The 15,750-nt window shown below is 54.3% G+C and overlaps 1 protein-coding gene across 9 annotated transcripts in view; it reads left to right on the top strand.

Annotated features, from left to right (window-relative positions):
* MAP4 (microtubule associated protein 4) overlaps positions 1-15,750 on the top strand; it is a 136,808-nt gene that overhangs the window by 83,434 nt on the left and 37,624 nt on the right. For all 9 annotated transcript variants that reach the window (XM_064162718.1, XM_064162721.1, XM_064162717.1 and 6 more), the window contains 3 exons: positions 515-1,417; positions 2,178-2,321; positions 3,392-3,562. In XM_064162718.1, the coding sequence (XP_064018788.1) occupies positions 515-1,417; positions 2,178-2,321; positions 3,392-3,562 (1,218 nt within the window). The remainder of the gene's footprint in view (positions 1-514; positions 1,418-2,177; positions 2,322-3,391; positions 3,563-15,750) is intronic.

Below are 15,750 nucleotides of genomic sequence, written 5' to 3'. Positions count from 1 at the left end.
ACCCAGAGCAGCTTGCCCAGGAGCACACTGGCCAGGGGAGACTGGAATCTCTCCAGAGAAAGAGACTCCACCATCTCTCTGGGCAGCCTGGGACAGGGCTCCAGCGCCCTCACAACAAACAAGTTTCTCCTCCTGTTCAAATGGAACCTCCTGGGTTCCAGTCTGTGCCCGTTGCCCCTTGTCCTGTCCATGGGCATCACTGACAAGAGTCTGTCCCCATCCTCTTGCCCCTAGCCTTTAACTCTTGCTGAGCACTGATCAGATACCCTCTGGGGCTGCTCTTCTGCAGGCTTACTGGCCCCAGGGCTCTCAGCCTTTGCTCCTCACAGCGATGCTCCAGGCCCTTCAGCAGCTTCCCAGCCTCCTCTGGACTCTCCCCTGTCTCTCTTGACCTGGGGAGCCCAGAACTGGCTGTTGGAGATCTTTTCCAGCCTTGCTGATTCCCTAAGCAGCCCCTGCCAGCTGCCTGCATTCTGTGCCTTGGGCTGACCTCTCTGCTCTGTGTCTGTGGCAGCTGCAGCCTGTGTCCCCGACTCGGATGTCGCCTCCATCTCTGCCAGCCAAGCGGGGGACAGCAAGCCTTCTCCATGCCTGGATGCCAGACCTGCAGCAGGATCCAACCCTTTTCAGGCAGTGGGTGCTGGCATTGCTCCTCCATCAGAAGCCAAGGCTCCTCCTGCTGTCCAGGCAGCAACCTCCCCAGAGCCAGATGCTGGCTTCACCCCAGCAGCAGATGCTGCACCCCATTCTGCTGCAGATTTGGGCTTTGCCCCAGCAGCAGATGTGGGATCTCACCACGGTATGGATTTGGGATTTGCCCCAGGATCAGATGTGAGATCTCACCAGGATATAGACTTGGGGTTTGCCCCAGCAGCAGGTGTGGGATCTCACCATGGTATGGATTTGGGGTTTGCCCCAGCAGAAGATGCAAGGTTTGGCCCAGCAGCAGATGTGGCATCTCACTATGGTATGGATTTGGGGTTTGCCCCAGGATCAGATGTGGAATCTCATCGTGGTATGGATTTGGGGTTTGCCCCAGCAGAAGATGAGAGGTTTGGCCCAGCAGCAGATGTGGAATCTCACCATGGTATGGACTTGGGATTTGCCCCAGGATCAGATGTGGAGTCTCAGCAGGGTATGGATTTGGAGTTTGCCCCAGCAGCAGATACTAAATCTCACCATGCTGTGGATTCTGAGCTGGCCTCTGCAGCAGAAGTCAACCATCGCCATGCTCTAGATTCTGGGGTTTCTCCTGTAGCAGAAGCCAAACCTCTTCCTGCCATGGATTCTGGGTTTGCCCCTGCAGAAGCCAAGTCTCCCTCTGCAGCTGACACCAGATTGGCTGCATCTGAGAAGCTGATGACATCTGAGTCTTCTGTTGAGCAAAAGAAGTCACCCTTGGGCAAGCCTCCTGCAGGTGAGTTTGGAGCCTGGAAGGCTCTGCTCAGACATGGTGCCCATGGCATGTGGTGTGAGGCCACTGCAGGGTGGTGTAGCACTGGCAGCAGTGCTCCTGGAGGCACCTCCTGGTGGCTACAAAGATGGGCAGTTGGCATGAGACTGGCAAATAAAGAGCGTGGGTTTGTAGCAGTCAGGGTTAGAGAATCACAGAAGTGTTTGGGTTGGAAGAGACCCTTGGGGTCATGGAGTCCAACCCTTAGCCCAGCACTGCCAGGTCACCCCCAAACCGTGGCCCTCAGCACCACATCTGCACAGCTTTGGAACCTCTCCAGGGCTGGGGACTCCACCACTGCCTGGGTAGCCTTTTTCTCCTCATGTTCAAGTGCAATCTCCTGGGCTCCAGTCTGTACCCTGAAGCTGGAGTGAGATCTTTTCTTTGATACCTTCTAATGCTCTTCAGTTTAGTGAAGGAATTGGTTCCAAAGGAGAAGTCTGAACCAAAACTCCTCCTGGAGAGGAGGAGCTGAGCAGCAGAGGTGAGTGAAGGAAGCAGGGAAGGGCAGACAGTGCAGGAGGGAGAGGCTTTAGGAGAACACTTGGCTTTCAAGAAGGGAGAGCTGGTAGGTGACCCTCAAAAGCTGATTCTCACTGTTTGGAAGGTAGGGAAACTTTTGTCTGTGGAAGGTTGGAATTAGATGAGGAGGTGCTTTTGATCTTGATGAATCTGATCTCAATTAACAGCAATGTTAATTTTATTCTTTACATTCCGTTTGCAGAGTCAACTGCAAATGTGGAACAGGAACACAAAGCCCCAGAAGCTTCTGTTGATCTATTAGAGAAAGCTAAAGACAGCAAACCACCTCCTAGCCACCCTGAGGAGCATCTTCCAGAGCAGACCAACCATCTCTCAGAACCAGCAGGTGAGAAATGCAAACCAGAGTCCAACAGGAGCCAGCACCTTGCTGTCAGCTGGCTCTGCCCCAGTGTCCTGACAGACACTTCTCCTGGCCTGAGCAAGGGCTGGAGATTAGGAAGAAATTCTTGACAGTGAGTGGTGAGACACTGGCACAGGTTGCCCAGGGAGGCTGTGGATGCTCCCCTCCCTGGAGATGTTCAAGGCAAGGCTGGATGAGGCCTTGAGCAACCTGGGATAGTGAGAGGTGTCCCTACCCTTGGCACAGGGCTTGGAACTGATTGATCTTTAAGATCTCTTCCAACCCAAACCATTCTGTTAGTCTCTGAAAGGTTTGCTTTGAAGGAGGTGATGAGGGTGTGCTGCCAGACACAGACCATGGTCTTCACCCGTGAAAAGAGCATCACAGAGCCCATCCTTGTCTTCCTTTGCATAGCTGTAGTGCCAGTGCCTGTTCAGTTTGTCTTTCTGTCTAATATGTAAATAATCTTAGTTGCATCGTGGAAACACTGAGGTTGGAAAAGACTTCCTGAGATCATTGAGTCCACCTGTTCCAGCCCCCCTGCAGGGACACTCCCTACTAGACCAGGTTGCTCAAGGCCCCATTCAACCTGACTTTGAATACTGCCAGGCTTGCAGCCTCCACAGCTTCTCTGGGCAACCTGTTCCAGTGCCTCACCACCTTGCTGGGCAAGAATTTCTTCCTAAAGTCTCATCTTAGTCCAGCTTCTTCCAGTGTGAAGCCATCACTCCTCAGCCTGTCACTCCATGGCTTTGTACAAAGTTCCTCCCTAGCTCTCCTGGAGCCCCCTTTAGGGGCTGCTCTAAGGCCTTCCTGGAGCCTTCTCCAGGCTGAACAGCTCCAACTCTCTCAACCTGTCCCTATAGGTGAGGTGCTCCAGCCCTCTGATCATCTTCAGGGCCTTCTCTAATAGGTCCACAGACAGCAGATTCCTGTTTCCTGCAAACTTCATCCCAGCTGAAGACAACATGGAGCCTCAGCCCTTCACAACAGCTTGCTTCTGAACTGCACTTTCCTGTTTTCCCAAGAACTGAAGCATTCTGCTCCCATTTCAGCTCCAGCAGAAGCAAAAGAAGCTGCTGCAGTAGAAAACAAAGGGCCCCCTGCAGAAAAACCTGCTCCTGCTGTGGATGTCCCTGCTGCAGAGCCACAGAAGGCAGAGGCTGGACACAACCACATCCCACACGAAGAACCTCAGCAGGAGAAACACCTGCAGGAGCCCACAGGTAGGACAGACCCAGCAGTTCCCTCTGGGGATGGAAATGTCCTCTGGGAGCTCTTGTCCTGTTGCTCCTGGCTGTGCTGCCACCTGGGGAGGCAGAAATCTCTCCTGCTTTGCATTCACTGGGTGGAGTTCTGCTTCTGCTGTGCCCCTAACCCCTGCCCTTTTTCAGTGCTCCTCTTCCTCTCCACCTTCACTGCTCTAAAAGGTCCAACATGGCTCTTCCCAGGACTCTGGGACTGGCTCAGTTTTCCTGCTGTAGAGCTTCATTCTCACCTCCTTTTTGATTCTTGATGGTTTATTTCACTGTTAAAAAGGACCCTTAATTCCCACTGCAGTATTCCTGCTGAGGAACCTCCTTCCCAATGGACTGCTGGCATTCTCAAAGGAAAATGTCACTCTTTCCCTGCTCTACTAACCCAGCCTTTCCCAGGAGCTGTTCCTGCTGCTGACACCTCTGGCTGGGGGCTGCTGGTGGGCCAGGGCTGACTAAGGTCTGCTGGTGTCCTCAGAGGGGTGGCTCTGGTGCTGTCGGGGGTGGGGCACAGCAAACGATCCTGCTGCTGAGGTTCTGCCTCCTGCTGCTCCCACCCTGGTGCTGGGGGAACCTGGGCTCTTCTGCTCCCTCCTTCCCTGCTCCTTCTCCCTTCCCTAGGCTTCATCCTCCCACTAAAACCTTCTCTTCCCGCACTTTGGAAGGATGCCAGCTGGAGATATAAAAAGAGCTGGATCTGTTCTCTTCTCTTGCTGAGACAAAACGGGTCCTTCATGCATTTTTAAGCCCTGGTGGTGTGTCCTCACAGGAACTGGTGCTTTGTGGTGGGCTGAGAGCGTGTCCCAGGCAGGACTTAGGGAATGTTAAACAGCTTTGATGTCTTTATCTGCGGGGTTTGTGTGCCAGGGTCTATCCCAGCCCTGCTGAGGCAGCTGTGGAGTTGGCGTGGTGGCAGTGCTGGTAAATCCTGCCTGTGTGAGTGGTGTAGAGAGCTTCAGATGGCTAAGATCAGAGGGATCTGTAGACAGCTTGTTTGTTTTCTTAGCAAGCCCACAGTCTCCTCGATGTTTGAGCAGCCTTCCTGTATTCCAGGTCTGCCCACTGCACAAATAAAGCAACCTAACAAACCGAGTGCCCGCGGGCTTGGCAGAGCAGAGCCTGCCCCACTGCCTATTGCAGATGGCCCAGAGGAAGCTCCAGTAGGTCTCTCCCGGCAGAAGAGTGCTGAGCCCGCGGCAGAGCCCTGTCCTGCGGCGGGGCTGGGATGTGTGGCTGCAGCTCCTCGCAGGCTCTCGCACACAAAGCAGCCGCCCGGCGCGGGGCCGGAGCCGGCCGAGAGCTGCAGAGACCTGCCAAGGGACAGCTGGGCTCTGGAAGGGTCTTTGGCCGTGGTGAAGAAGAAGAAGAAGAAACCAAAACAAAGGAGAAACCAGCTGCCAAGAACAATGGAGTTCTGGGATGGAAATGCAGCAGGCTCAAGAGCTCCCAGAGCTTCTCCGCTCGCTGTCCCCTATCCCCCGGCACCGGCCGAGGCTGGCAGAGAGCAGGCAGCTCCCTCAGGAAGCAGAGCTTGGGAGATGCCAAAGGATGCTAAAACAACTGGCAGTCAGATCCTGGAGCAGCAAAAGGCCACCTCAGTGCCAGCACCAGCAGAGCAGCCCCCAACACCCAGCGTGCCCTTAGAATCCCTTCTGGGTGCCAGAAATGGGGACGGGCAGAGAGCAGCAGAAAAGAGAGGGGACAGTTTGATGTTGCAATCAAATGGCAAAAGAGAAGAGGTTCCCCTGGATCAAGTAGGCCAGAACAAGGTGGGAGAATTTGTGAAAGCAAAGGGCCCAACCAAGCCCACGGGGAGAGAATTTCTTGGTCAGGAGAAACTGGAGCATAAGCAGCCAGAATGTGCTGAGCTGGCAACATCAGCTCCAGAGGCAATCGACCTGAGCAAAGCAGAAACTCCTCTGCAGACCAAACCTCCCAACTTGCTCCTTTCTGCTGGAGGTAAGGAGGCCAAGCACCCATCTCCCAGTGACACTGTCCACCCTGAGCTTCAGACTTCCAGTGGCTCAATGGAGGCAGCAGCAAAGAAAAGAGAGAGCTGTGGGAATAGCAAAGGGGTTGAGAAAGAATCCTTTGAACAGCCCAGGGAGCTTCCTAAGGAGTCAAAGGCAGCTGAGGAACCTAAACCAGTGTCCTCTGATAGGTACCTGGCTGTTGGCTGTGGTACTTCAGAGGGAGCACCGAAGAGCCCAGGAGATGCTCCTGAAGTGCCCTGCACACCATTGGCTTTACCAAACCCCAAGGAGATTCCTGCTTTGCCGAGCAGAAAGGCTGAGAGGTTCCCAGAACAGCCACTTCATCTGCCAGCCAAGGGCTCCACCTCTGCTGGGGCAGGGGACGAGAGGACAGGAGCAGATTGCTCTGACAAAGCCCCAGGGCCAGGATCTCCTGCCACGGAGCAGCAGCCTGGGAAAGATCCCAACTTTGCACAGGGCATGGACAGACATAAAAAGAAGCGTGGGGAAGGGAAAGTCAAGAAGCTCAGAAGCTTCTCTGAGCAGATGGAGGGTGTCAGCAGGCTGAGTGATGGGGAAAGGGCAGAGGAGGCTGTCAGAGACACAGCTTCTCCTGCCAGGGGCCGAAGTTCTGCTCGAGGGTGTCCCTCAGGAAGTGATGCCCATCCTTACCCTGCAGACAAGCCAAAAAAGAGAGGGAGTGATGGAAGAAGTAAAAAAAGTGACAGAAGTTTTTTCCAGCAGCCTTTTCTGGAGGATAAGATGGACCCAGGTAGTTTTGCTGAGGTGGATACAGCCCAAGGAGTTGGTGCTAAAAGCAGGGAGAGTATCAGTGTCACTGCCCGGTGCTCTCAGGAGAGCACCTCAGATGGAGCCAGCGTCCAAAGGCCGAGTGGAGAGGTCATGGGGGAGCCCAAGGAGAACGCTGGGAGAAGTGAAGTAGCTAGCATGGGTGCTTCAGCCCAGCCCTTCCTGCTGGAGAGCAGGAGAGGAGGGGAAAAGCATCTTGCTGAGGCTGACAGCAGCAGCCAAACAAAAGAGGTGGGTTGGGTTACTAAAGGCAGAGAGGCTGGAATGACCCCAGCAGGTGAATCAGTTGTGGGGAAACCTGAAGTGACCCTGGTGGCAGAGAAGCCTAGGAAGAGGTGCAGTGATGGGCAAAGGAAAAGGCCTGAGAGGAGCCCTCTGGGGCAGGGAGCTGGGCTTGATGCTGGGCTGGGAACAACCCAGAAGGTGGCTGGAGACACAAGAGATGAGGGCTCTGGTTTGGGGAGGGAGCTTGGGCTGGAGAGTCAGAAGGGTGTCACTGAAGAGGTGCTGGAAGAGCCTGGAGTACAGGGGGACACCAGAAGAAGTTTCTCTAATCAAGCAAATCTTTCAGGTGATAAAAGAAAGACATCAGAGGCAGAAGTAGTCAGCACTAAAGAACCTTGGCCCAAGGGTAAGGAGCTAGACAGACCTGAGCCTCTCCCAGAGCATGGGGCAGTCACAGCTGTGGCCCAGGAGCCCACCAGGGACAAGCCTAAGAAAAAAAGTAGGGATGTGAAAGGGAAAAAGGCAGAAAATACTCCTGAGCAGGGTCCAGGAGCCAGCCCTGCAGCAGAGGAAGAGGTGGGAAGAGGTAAAGCTCAGCCTGGTGATAAAGGCAAAGAGCCTCACTGCAGCACTTCAGTCAGGCCCCTGGGTGACCTGACTGCTGCCACTGAAGGTCAAGCTCCTGCCGTGCCTCTGGAGCCAGAGAAGCCACAGGCAGGCAGCAAAGGGAAATGCAGAAGGTTGGAGGTGAGCTTGCCACAGCCTCTTGTGGAGCAGAAGGCAGGTGCAGAGGTGGAGGTAACAAAGAAAGCTGAAGCAGAAAGTCCCTCTGCTTGCAGCAGCAGGGGTGGCCTTGCTGCCCCAGAGCAGCCAGCAGCTGACACTTGGGCCACAGGTCCTGAGAGATCTAAACAGAGGAGTGCCGATGGAAGCAGCAAAAAGGCTGCAGACCCTGCTGAGCAGCCTGGGTTTCCGGAGCCAAAACCAAACGGGACCGAAGTGCAGTCCCCCAGGGGGGCTGGGGTGGACCACGGAGGGGCAGAGATGGGTGTGGTGGATGAAAACAGAAATGTGAGGGACTTTCCCCTTGGCCCTCAAGTGCTTTGGAGCGACAAAGGAAGAGCCTTCGAGTCCCTCGCTCAGGCTGCCAGAGCTGGCCCTGCTAACGTGGGCCACGGCTCTTCAGGCTTCCCGAAGCAGACAGATGAGGGTGCAAGAAGTGAGGTCCTTCCTCATCCTCCTCCCCACCCAGCAGCAGAGAAAAGCAGCACAGAGCCCAGATCTGGGGCTGAGGAGGAGAAACAGATTCAGAAACCTTGTGAGCAGCCAATCGGCCTGGAAGACAGAGAGCCTGGAGGAGATGGACAAACCGAGAGAGCTGCTTCCCAGGCTGGCAGTGAGGCAGCTGAGCCACTGCCTTTAGATCATGCAGTGAGAGAGGACACTGCATCAAAGAAGGGTGAAGGTCACCTCTGGCCAGTGGCAAAGGTGGATGAGAAAGTAGTGAAAACTGCTGATAAAAAGCAAAACACCACCAAAGGTTCCCCAGACCTGCCTCAGAAGGTGGCAGCTGCTGTAAGTGCCGAAGGGACAGAGAAGCTGGAAGGCACTGTCCCTCCTGGAGAGGGCACGGGGGGCATCTCCCCAGCAGGTGCAGCCACAGCAGAGCCTGGAGCAGGAGCAGCCATGCCACAGGCTGTGGTGGAGAATGGAGCTGAAGAGGCTCAGCTGGATGGAGGCAAGAAGAGTTTGGACAGCAAAGTGAGCACAGCAGAGGCTGCTGGTGTCGATCTGACAGCTGCTCACAGTCCTCCAGCTCCCACCCAGGGTGGTGCTCAGCCTGCAGAAGAGGAGCATTGTGTGGAAGCTCACCTGAAGGATGTCCCAAAGATTGAAGCAGATCACCCTGGAGCTGCAGCTAAGGGCAAAGAAGAAGAAAATGAACCAAAAGCTGTGAAGGAGGCAAAGCAAGAGCGAGCCAAAGCAGCAGCACCGCTGAAGGGCTACATGAGGCCCACCATGGCAAGAGGGGTGCCAGCTCTGCCAGCCAGGTCTGCTGCAGCCAGAGAGAAACCAAAGCAGCTGAGAGTCCCCGGCCTGAGCCGGCAGAGGCAAGAGCAAGGTGTGTGTGTGTGGTGTGGGCTGGCAGTAACCCAGGCAGCTTGGGCCTGCTTGGTGGCACGTTGGCATGACCGTGGTTGTTAATCCTGGGTGGCACAGGCGAGTGGGGCATGCCCGAGGGTGTTCTGGCTGTGGGTTCTGCTTGCCTGTCTCACAGCCCTAATCCCCAGTGCAGAAGGACTGACAGCCTGGACTGAGCCGCAGCACTCTGGGTTGTTGCCTGTGGGTAGTGGTGACTGGCTCAGGGAGCTTGCACTTTCAGGTGGTGGTACCTCAGCTGCTTGGCATCCCAGTCACCTTCAGGGTGAATCACCCTGGTCGCTGCCCAGCACCGTGTGCCACTGGGCAGGGAGCCCAGTCCATGGTGTAGGCAATGTTCTCACGTTGCAGGGTCTGGGTTTGATCCCACCTCACCCTAACTGCAACCATCTCCTCCTCCTGCAGCTGGTTGATGCCTTTGTCTCCAGCTTCTTTGAGCTGCTGCAGCCCCCAGGGGCTCTTCCTTCCTGAAGAACAGAAGGAATAGGACCAGCTTGCCCAGAGAGGTTGTGGATGCCCCTTCCCTGGAGGTGTCCAGGACAGGTTGAATGAGGCCCTGAGCAACCTGGGCTAGTAGAAGGTGTCCCTGCCCATGGCAGGGGGATTGGAACTGGATGATCTTTAAGGTCCCTCCCAACCCAAAACCACTCCATGATTCTATGATAATTTTGGCAGAACAGAGTTATACAAACAGCAGGGCTGGTGGAGATTTCATTCTTGATCCCTCTGTAGGACTCTGGGTGGACTGGTAAGTGTTGGGACTGTTTGTCTTGGCTGTTGTCCAGGGAGCAAGGTCCCTCTGCTCACAGGATGTGAGAGGGAATTCATTTCGTAGCACTGAATGAAGTTTAAAATGGAGGACATGGAGACAGAGGAGAACTGACCAATATTTCTCTCCTGCACATTCCAAACCTGACACCACCTATGTGAATTCCACTCTGATGAGTTCATAGATTCACAGAATGGTTTGGGTTGAAAGGGACCTTAAAGCTCATCCAGTTCCATCTCCCTGCCATAGGCAGGGACACCTGCCACTAGAACAAGTTGCTCAAGGCCTCATCCAGCCTGGCCTTGAACACCTCCAAGGAGGGGACATCCCCAGCCTCCCTGGGCAGCCTGTCTCACCACCCTCACTGTCAAGATTTTCTTCCTCATCTCCAGTGTCGGCCTCCCCTCTCCCAGCTCAAAGCCCTTGCCCCGTGCCCTGTCACTGCAAGCCCTGTCAAAAATCCCTCCCCAGCCTTCTCCTAGCCTAGCCCCCTTCAGGTACTGGAAGGCTGCTCTAAGGGGCTGGGGAAGTTTCTGCCTGCCCTGAGGTGCTCTTTGAGGTTGTTTTGCTTTGTCATCAGGCATGGAAGTTCGTTCCTATTGCCCTGCAGTTCCTCGCTGCCAGTTTGCATGAGGCAGCCACTAACTTGGCCAGCGCCGAGCTCGGCCGCTTAACACTCTGCTCAGGTTCGGGGAGGGCTTTTGTAATTTTAATGAGTGTTGCATAACCTGAAGTGGTTCTATTTCGGTGGAAGTGGTGTTCTCTGCATGAACTTGTGCCTGCAGAAGTGACGTTCTTGGGTGCATGATGCTACAAAAGAAAGGGGAAAGCTGAAGGCAGCATCTTTGTGACAAAGCCAAGGTTTCCTTCAAGCCTTGCCGTTGTCTGCTGGGGTCTTTCTTTCTCACTGCTCTCTGTTGGGTTCATGGGAGCAGGATTTTAGTGGCAGGTCCATGGTGGGAAAAAAAAGAGTGAGAAGCTCTTGCTGAAGGTTCTTCCCAGGTAAAGTGTGTTTGGAGTCGAAGGAGTCTTGCTTCAGAGCAGGACTTCAGCTTGTGAGTACCTTGGTTCACGCTGTGCATCTCTCAGTTGGCCAGGCCAGAGTTTAAACAGGGCTCATCTTCAGTTGCTTTCATCCTTCCAGCACTTTGGAGCCTCAAGGCCTGTGGGTTTTCAAAGAGATTCTCTGAATCCCAGAATCCTCAAATCCCAGCGTGGTGGGGGTTGGAAGGACACCTGGAGATCATCCAGCCCAACCCCACCTGCAGCAGTTTGCCCAGCATCACAATGGCCAGGTGGGGTCGGAAGCTCTCCACACAGAGAGACCACAACCTGTCTGGGCAGCCTGCTCCAGGGCTTCATCACCCTCCCATCAAAGACGTCTCTCCTGTTCAGGTGGAACCTCCTGGGTTCATGATGGGAAGTTTTCAGTCATCCAGTGCTGAGCCTTTTGACTCAGATTCACTGCCAGCATCCCTGGCATCAGTGAGCTGCGAACCCTGAGTGAATCCTTGGGTTGGCTCCACTGGTGTGGAAGGGCCTCAGGCTGGATGTGAGGGTGGAAGAGTGAATTCCTGTAGCACCTGGGCACCAACTAACACCAGAAATGTGTTGAGGGTCACAGCCATGAATGTGAGTGTGCTGGTGTACTGGGCAGAGAAGCAGCTACAGGGATCCAGGAAGTCAGAGTCACAAACTGGTTTGGGTTGAAGGCACCTTCAAAGCTCATCCAATGTGACCTCTATGCAGTCAGCAAGCACATCTGCAACTAGAACAGGTTGCTCAGAGCCCCAGACAACCTGACCTGCAGTGGTGCCAGGCATGGGCATCTCTCATCTTTCTGGGCAACCTGGGGCAGGGTCTTACCACCCTCAGCATCAAAAAATCTCTCCCTTCTTTTCAGTCTGAATTTCCCTCTTTCAGTTCAAACCATCACACCTTGTCCTGTCACAACAGGCCTGGCTCCAACGTCTGTCCCCACCGTTCTGATTGTTACCTTGAAGCACTGAAAGGTCACCAGAAGGTCTCCCTGGAGCCTTCTCTTCTCCAAGCTGAACAGCCTCAGCCCTCCCAACCTGGCCTCACAGGAGAAGAGTTCCAGTCCCTGGTCACCTTCGTGACTGTAGTGGTTCATTATCACAGCCCATATGTTCACTGAGCTGCTGGGGCTGTGGGCTCTCAGTGCCCATTCGTGCTCCTGTCAAGGTGACAATTCACTGCTCTAAGGTGATTCTCCTGCCACCATGGCCAGTACTTGACCTGTGTTTGTCAGGCAGGACCATGCCACTGCATGCCACACCTCCCATCCATCCATGTCAGCTATCTGTCTGTCCCTGATGGGCACCAGTGATCTGCCATCATCAGAACCACCCCTGGAAATATTTTGGAGGATCTTCCACCAACTTTCAGCAACTACAGTCTCCACAGCAGGCTCCCCAGCATCTTCTGGGATCCCAGGATGGCTTTCCTGGCTGCAGCAGCTCCTCTTTGTGCTGCTGGAATTGGTGTGAGCTCTGTCATCAGTTCCCTTGGGAGCCATGGCAACCGGGATGCTGCTGGCTTCTCTCACTGGCAGTCACAGAGTCCCAGCATGGTGGGGGTTGGAAAGGACCTCTGAAGATCATCCAGTCCAACCCTCTGCTAAAACAGAGGCAACCACAGCAGCTTGCCCAGGAGCACAATGCCCAGGTGGGTTTGGAAGCTCTCCCAGAGGAGAGGAGGAGACTCCACAACCTCTCTGGGCAGCCTGGGCCAGGGCTCCAGCATCCTCACACCAAACAGGTTTCTCCTCCTGGTCAGGTGGAACCTCCTGGGCTGTTGATGGGAGATGTTCAGTGATGCAGTGCTGAGCCATTTGCAGTCATGCAGTGCTGAGGTTCACTGCCAGCATCCCTCTTCCCTTCACTCCTCAGGCTGCATTGAGACTCTGTTCCTGGGGAGGAATAATAAACTGCACCAGTGCAGGCTGGGAGATGATCTGCTGGAGAGGGACCTGGGGGTGCTGGGGGATAATGTCCATGGCACAGCAATGTGCTCTTGTGGACAAGAAGGCCAATGGGATCCTGGGGTGTGTTAAGAAGAGTGTGTCCAGCAGATCAGGAGAGGTTCTCCTCCCCCTCTACTCTGCCCTGGTGAGACCTCATCTTGAATACTTTCTTCAGTTTTGGGCTCCCCAGTTTAAGAGGGGCAGGGATCTGCTGGAGAGGTTCCCACAGAGGGCTTCAAGGATGATTAGGGGACTGGAGCACTGCCTGAAGAGGAGAGGCTGAGGAACCTGAGGCTGCTTAGTCTGGAGAAGAGAAGACTGAGAAGAGATCTAATAAATATTTATAAATATCTGAGGGCTGGGGGTCAGGAGGGGGGACAGGCTCTGCTCACTGCTCCCTGGGATAGGACAAGGAGCAATGGATGGGAGCTGCAGCACAGGAGGTTCCAGCTCAACACAAGGGGAAACTTCTTTACTGTAAAGGTCCCAGAGCACTGGCACAGGCTGCCCAGAGAGGTTGTGGAGTCTCCTCCTCTGGAGCCTTTCAAGGCCTGTCTGGATGTGTTCCTGTGTGACCTGAGCTAGATTGTATGGTCCTGCCCTGGCAGGGGATTGGACTCAATGATCTCTTTGGGTCCCTTCCAACCCCTGACATCCTGTGAGCCTGTGATCCCAAGTGACTTTTTTCCTCCCAAAGTGTCCTTACAGAACAGCCTCCTTTTGCCAAGGAAATCCACTTCTTTCAGTGTATTTGGCTTTGTGTCTTCTCTTGCTCTTTGATTTGCTCAAGCCCTTCAGGAAGGGGCTGGTTCATGTGTAGTGGTGCTCTGGGCTTGCTGCTGACCAAGTCAAGCCCTTATTGTGCTACCACACTGTGGTCTAGGCAGTTGTGTTTCTCTACTGTTGATCCCTTCTCCCAAGGAACAAGTGACAGGACAAGAGGAAATGGCCTCAATTTGTCCTGGAGAAGGTTCAGGTTGGACATAAGGAACAATTTCTGCCCTTTCAGGGTTGTCCAGGCCTGCGCTGGGCTGCCCAGGGCAGTGGTGGAGTCCCCATCCTGGAAGGGTTTCAAAGCTGTGTAGATGTGGTGCTGAGGGCCATGCTCTGGTGGTGCCTGTCAGTGCTGAGTTTGTAGTTGGACTCTGTGATCTGAAAAGTCTATTCCAACCCAAATGCTTCTGTGATTCCGTTTGGCTGAGCAGCACCCAGTGTGTGTGAGCCAACCTGAGTGAGTGTGTGAAGGGCAGGTTTTGTAGCAGAGCTCATCCCTGATGGGCCTGGTCACTCTGCTCAGCCACAGTTGTTGGCCACAGCAGTTGATGAGAGGCCAGGTTAGCTGGTGGTGTGGTGCTGCCCAGGAGCTGCTCAGCATCCTGGAAAGTGATGTTGCCATAGAAACGGGCACCAAGGACTGAACGGAGTGATTGGGTTAGATTAGGGGGAAAAAAACCCCAGCAGAGGCATTAGGAGGGATCAGAGATGGCTTGGGGAGCCACCAAAAATAGAAACACAAGGCTGATTCATCTGCTGAGGCTGGGAGCCTGCAGATTGGGCACTGCCTGCTGACGTGGCCATGTATGAGCTTGGTCTGCCTGCACTGTCACTGCCCCAGCCCAGGGGCCACACTTCACCCAGTGAAGCCCAGTGAAGGGGACTGGGGAACCTTGCAGGTTCTTCAGCAGGTAGGGAGGTTTGGCTTGTGTTCTGAGCTGCAGCATGGGCAGGCATGCTCAGAGAAAACACTGCTCGTGGCTCGTGGTGGTGCTGAGGCTTCTGCCTCTTCTCAGCCTCCCCGATGGGCTTGTGCTAGCTGATCCTGGAAAAGACAGGAGCTAGGATGGGGAGAGGATGGGACCAGGCAGAAGAGACCCTTCCTGCTGGTGAAGCTGTCTCACCACGGGAAGGTCAGGAGAACCTCTAGGCAGAATCTGCTCATCCAGGAACTGAACCAAGGTCTGACCTTGGGAGAGCTTCTAAGTGTTTGAGGCCTTGAGTACTGACACCTTGGGTACTGGGGTCAGTGTTGGGGCCCCCCCGTGGAGTCTTCCTCAGAGCTGAACTCGGCGTGGAAGCAGTGGTTGGGCTTCCTTTCAGGTCCTTAACCCACCCTTCAAGACCAACTTCTCTGCAGCCTTTCCTCCCTTGAGTTGTTTTTCCCAGTCTGCCCAACTCCTGCTTGCTGGACACCCTCCCACCCTTTCCTGCCTCTTTTCCTTGGCTTGTTTCTCCCCTAATTCTTGAGACATGTTCTGGGTGCTGCAGAAAGACTGCAGAAGGACTTCTAAGGGTATCTAGCAACAGGACAAGGGGGAGTGGTTTGAAGCTGAGGTTGGGCAGGGTTAAACTGGATCTTAGGAAGAGGTTCTTCAGTACGAGGGTGCTGGGACTCTGGGTTGTCCAGGGTGGTTGTGGATGCCTCTTCCCTGGAGGTGTTTGAGGCCAGGTTGGAGAGGCCTTGAGCAACCAATTCTAGCTAAGGGACATCTCTGCCTGTGGCAGGGGTTTGGAGTAGATTATCTCTGAGATCCCTTCCAACCTGAGTGAAACTGGGGACAGAGCTCCAGGACAAGGACTTTTCTGGTCATGTCCTGTGAGTGACCACTTCTGTCTTGGCTGAAAGCTTTAACACAGTCACTGTGGCACAGCTTTGGGAAATATTAATACACTTACAGGGAAAATTTGGATTTAGAAGAAGACAGAGGTTAGGCAGACTGAGCACCTGGAAGCATCATGCTACAGGCAGGATGAAACTGTTGCAAAGCTCTCGGGGTATGAACTCTGTGTTACCTCCATTAATGTTCTGAGACATTAAATGTTAGATGACTCCAGAGCTCTTCCACAGCTAAGGACTGAAGAAGCTTCATTTCCTCCATTAAATAATCAGCATGAAATAAAGCAGCAGCAGTGGCTGTTCCTGGCTGTGTGTGGACATGGTGAGTCAGACTTTTCTTCCCAGTCATGCAAAGCTCTTCTGGGATGCAGGGCTCTGAAGGACCAGCCCCTAAAGCAAGGAGGGGCTTCTCCTCTATAGCAAATGGTGGCTGTTTGCCTTAAAACTGGACTCAAACCAACCTAGGAGGTGCTTTCAGGTTGCTCTGCTGACTTCTCGCTCCTGGAGAAGGGCATTAAGTGGTCTCTGATAATGGAGATTCCTTGCATTGGGACTGAGTGACAGAAGAGCATCAGTAATTCCATGGGACTAGTTGGCTTCAGGGTCTGCCACTTTGGGGAG

Source organism: Pogoniulus pusillus, chromosome 23 (assembly GCF_015220805.1).
Source record: "Pogoniulus pusillus isolate bPogPus1 chromosome 23, bPogPus1.pri, whole genome shotgun sequence".
NCBI lineage: Eukaryota > Metazoa > Chordata > Aves > Piciformes > Lybiidae > Pogoniulus > Pogoniulus pusillus.
Note: the sequence above shows the minus strand (reverse complement) of the source record. Positions and strands in the feature narration are given on the sequence as shown.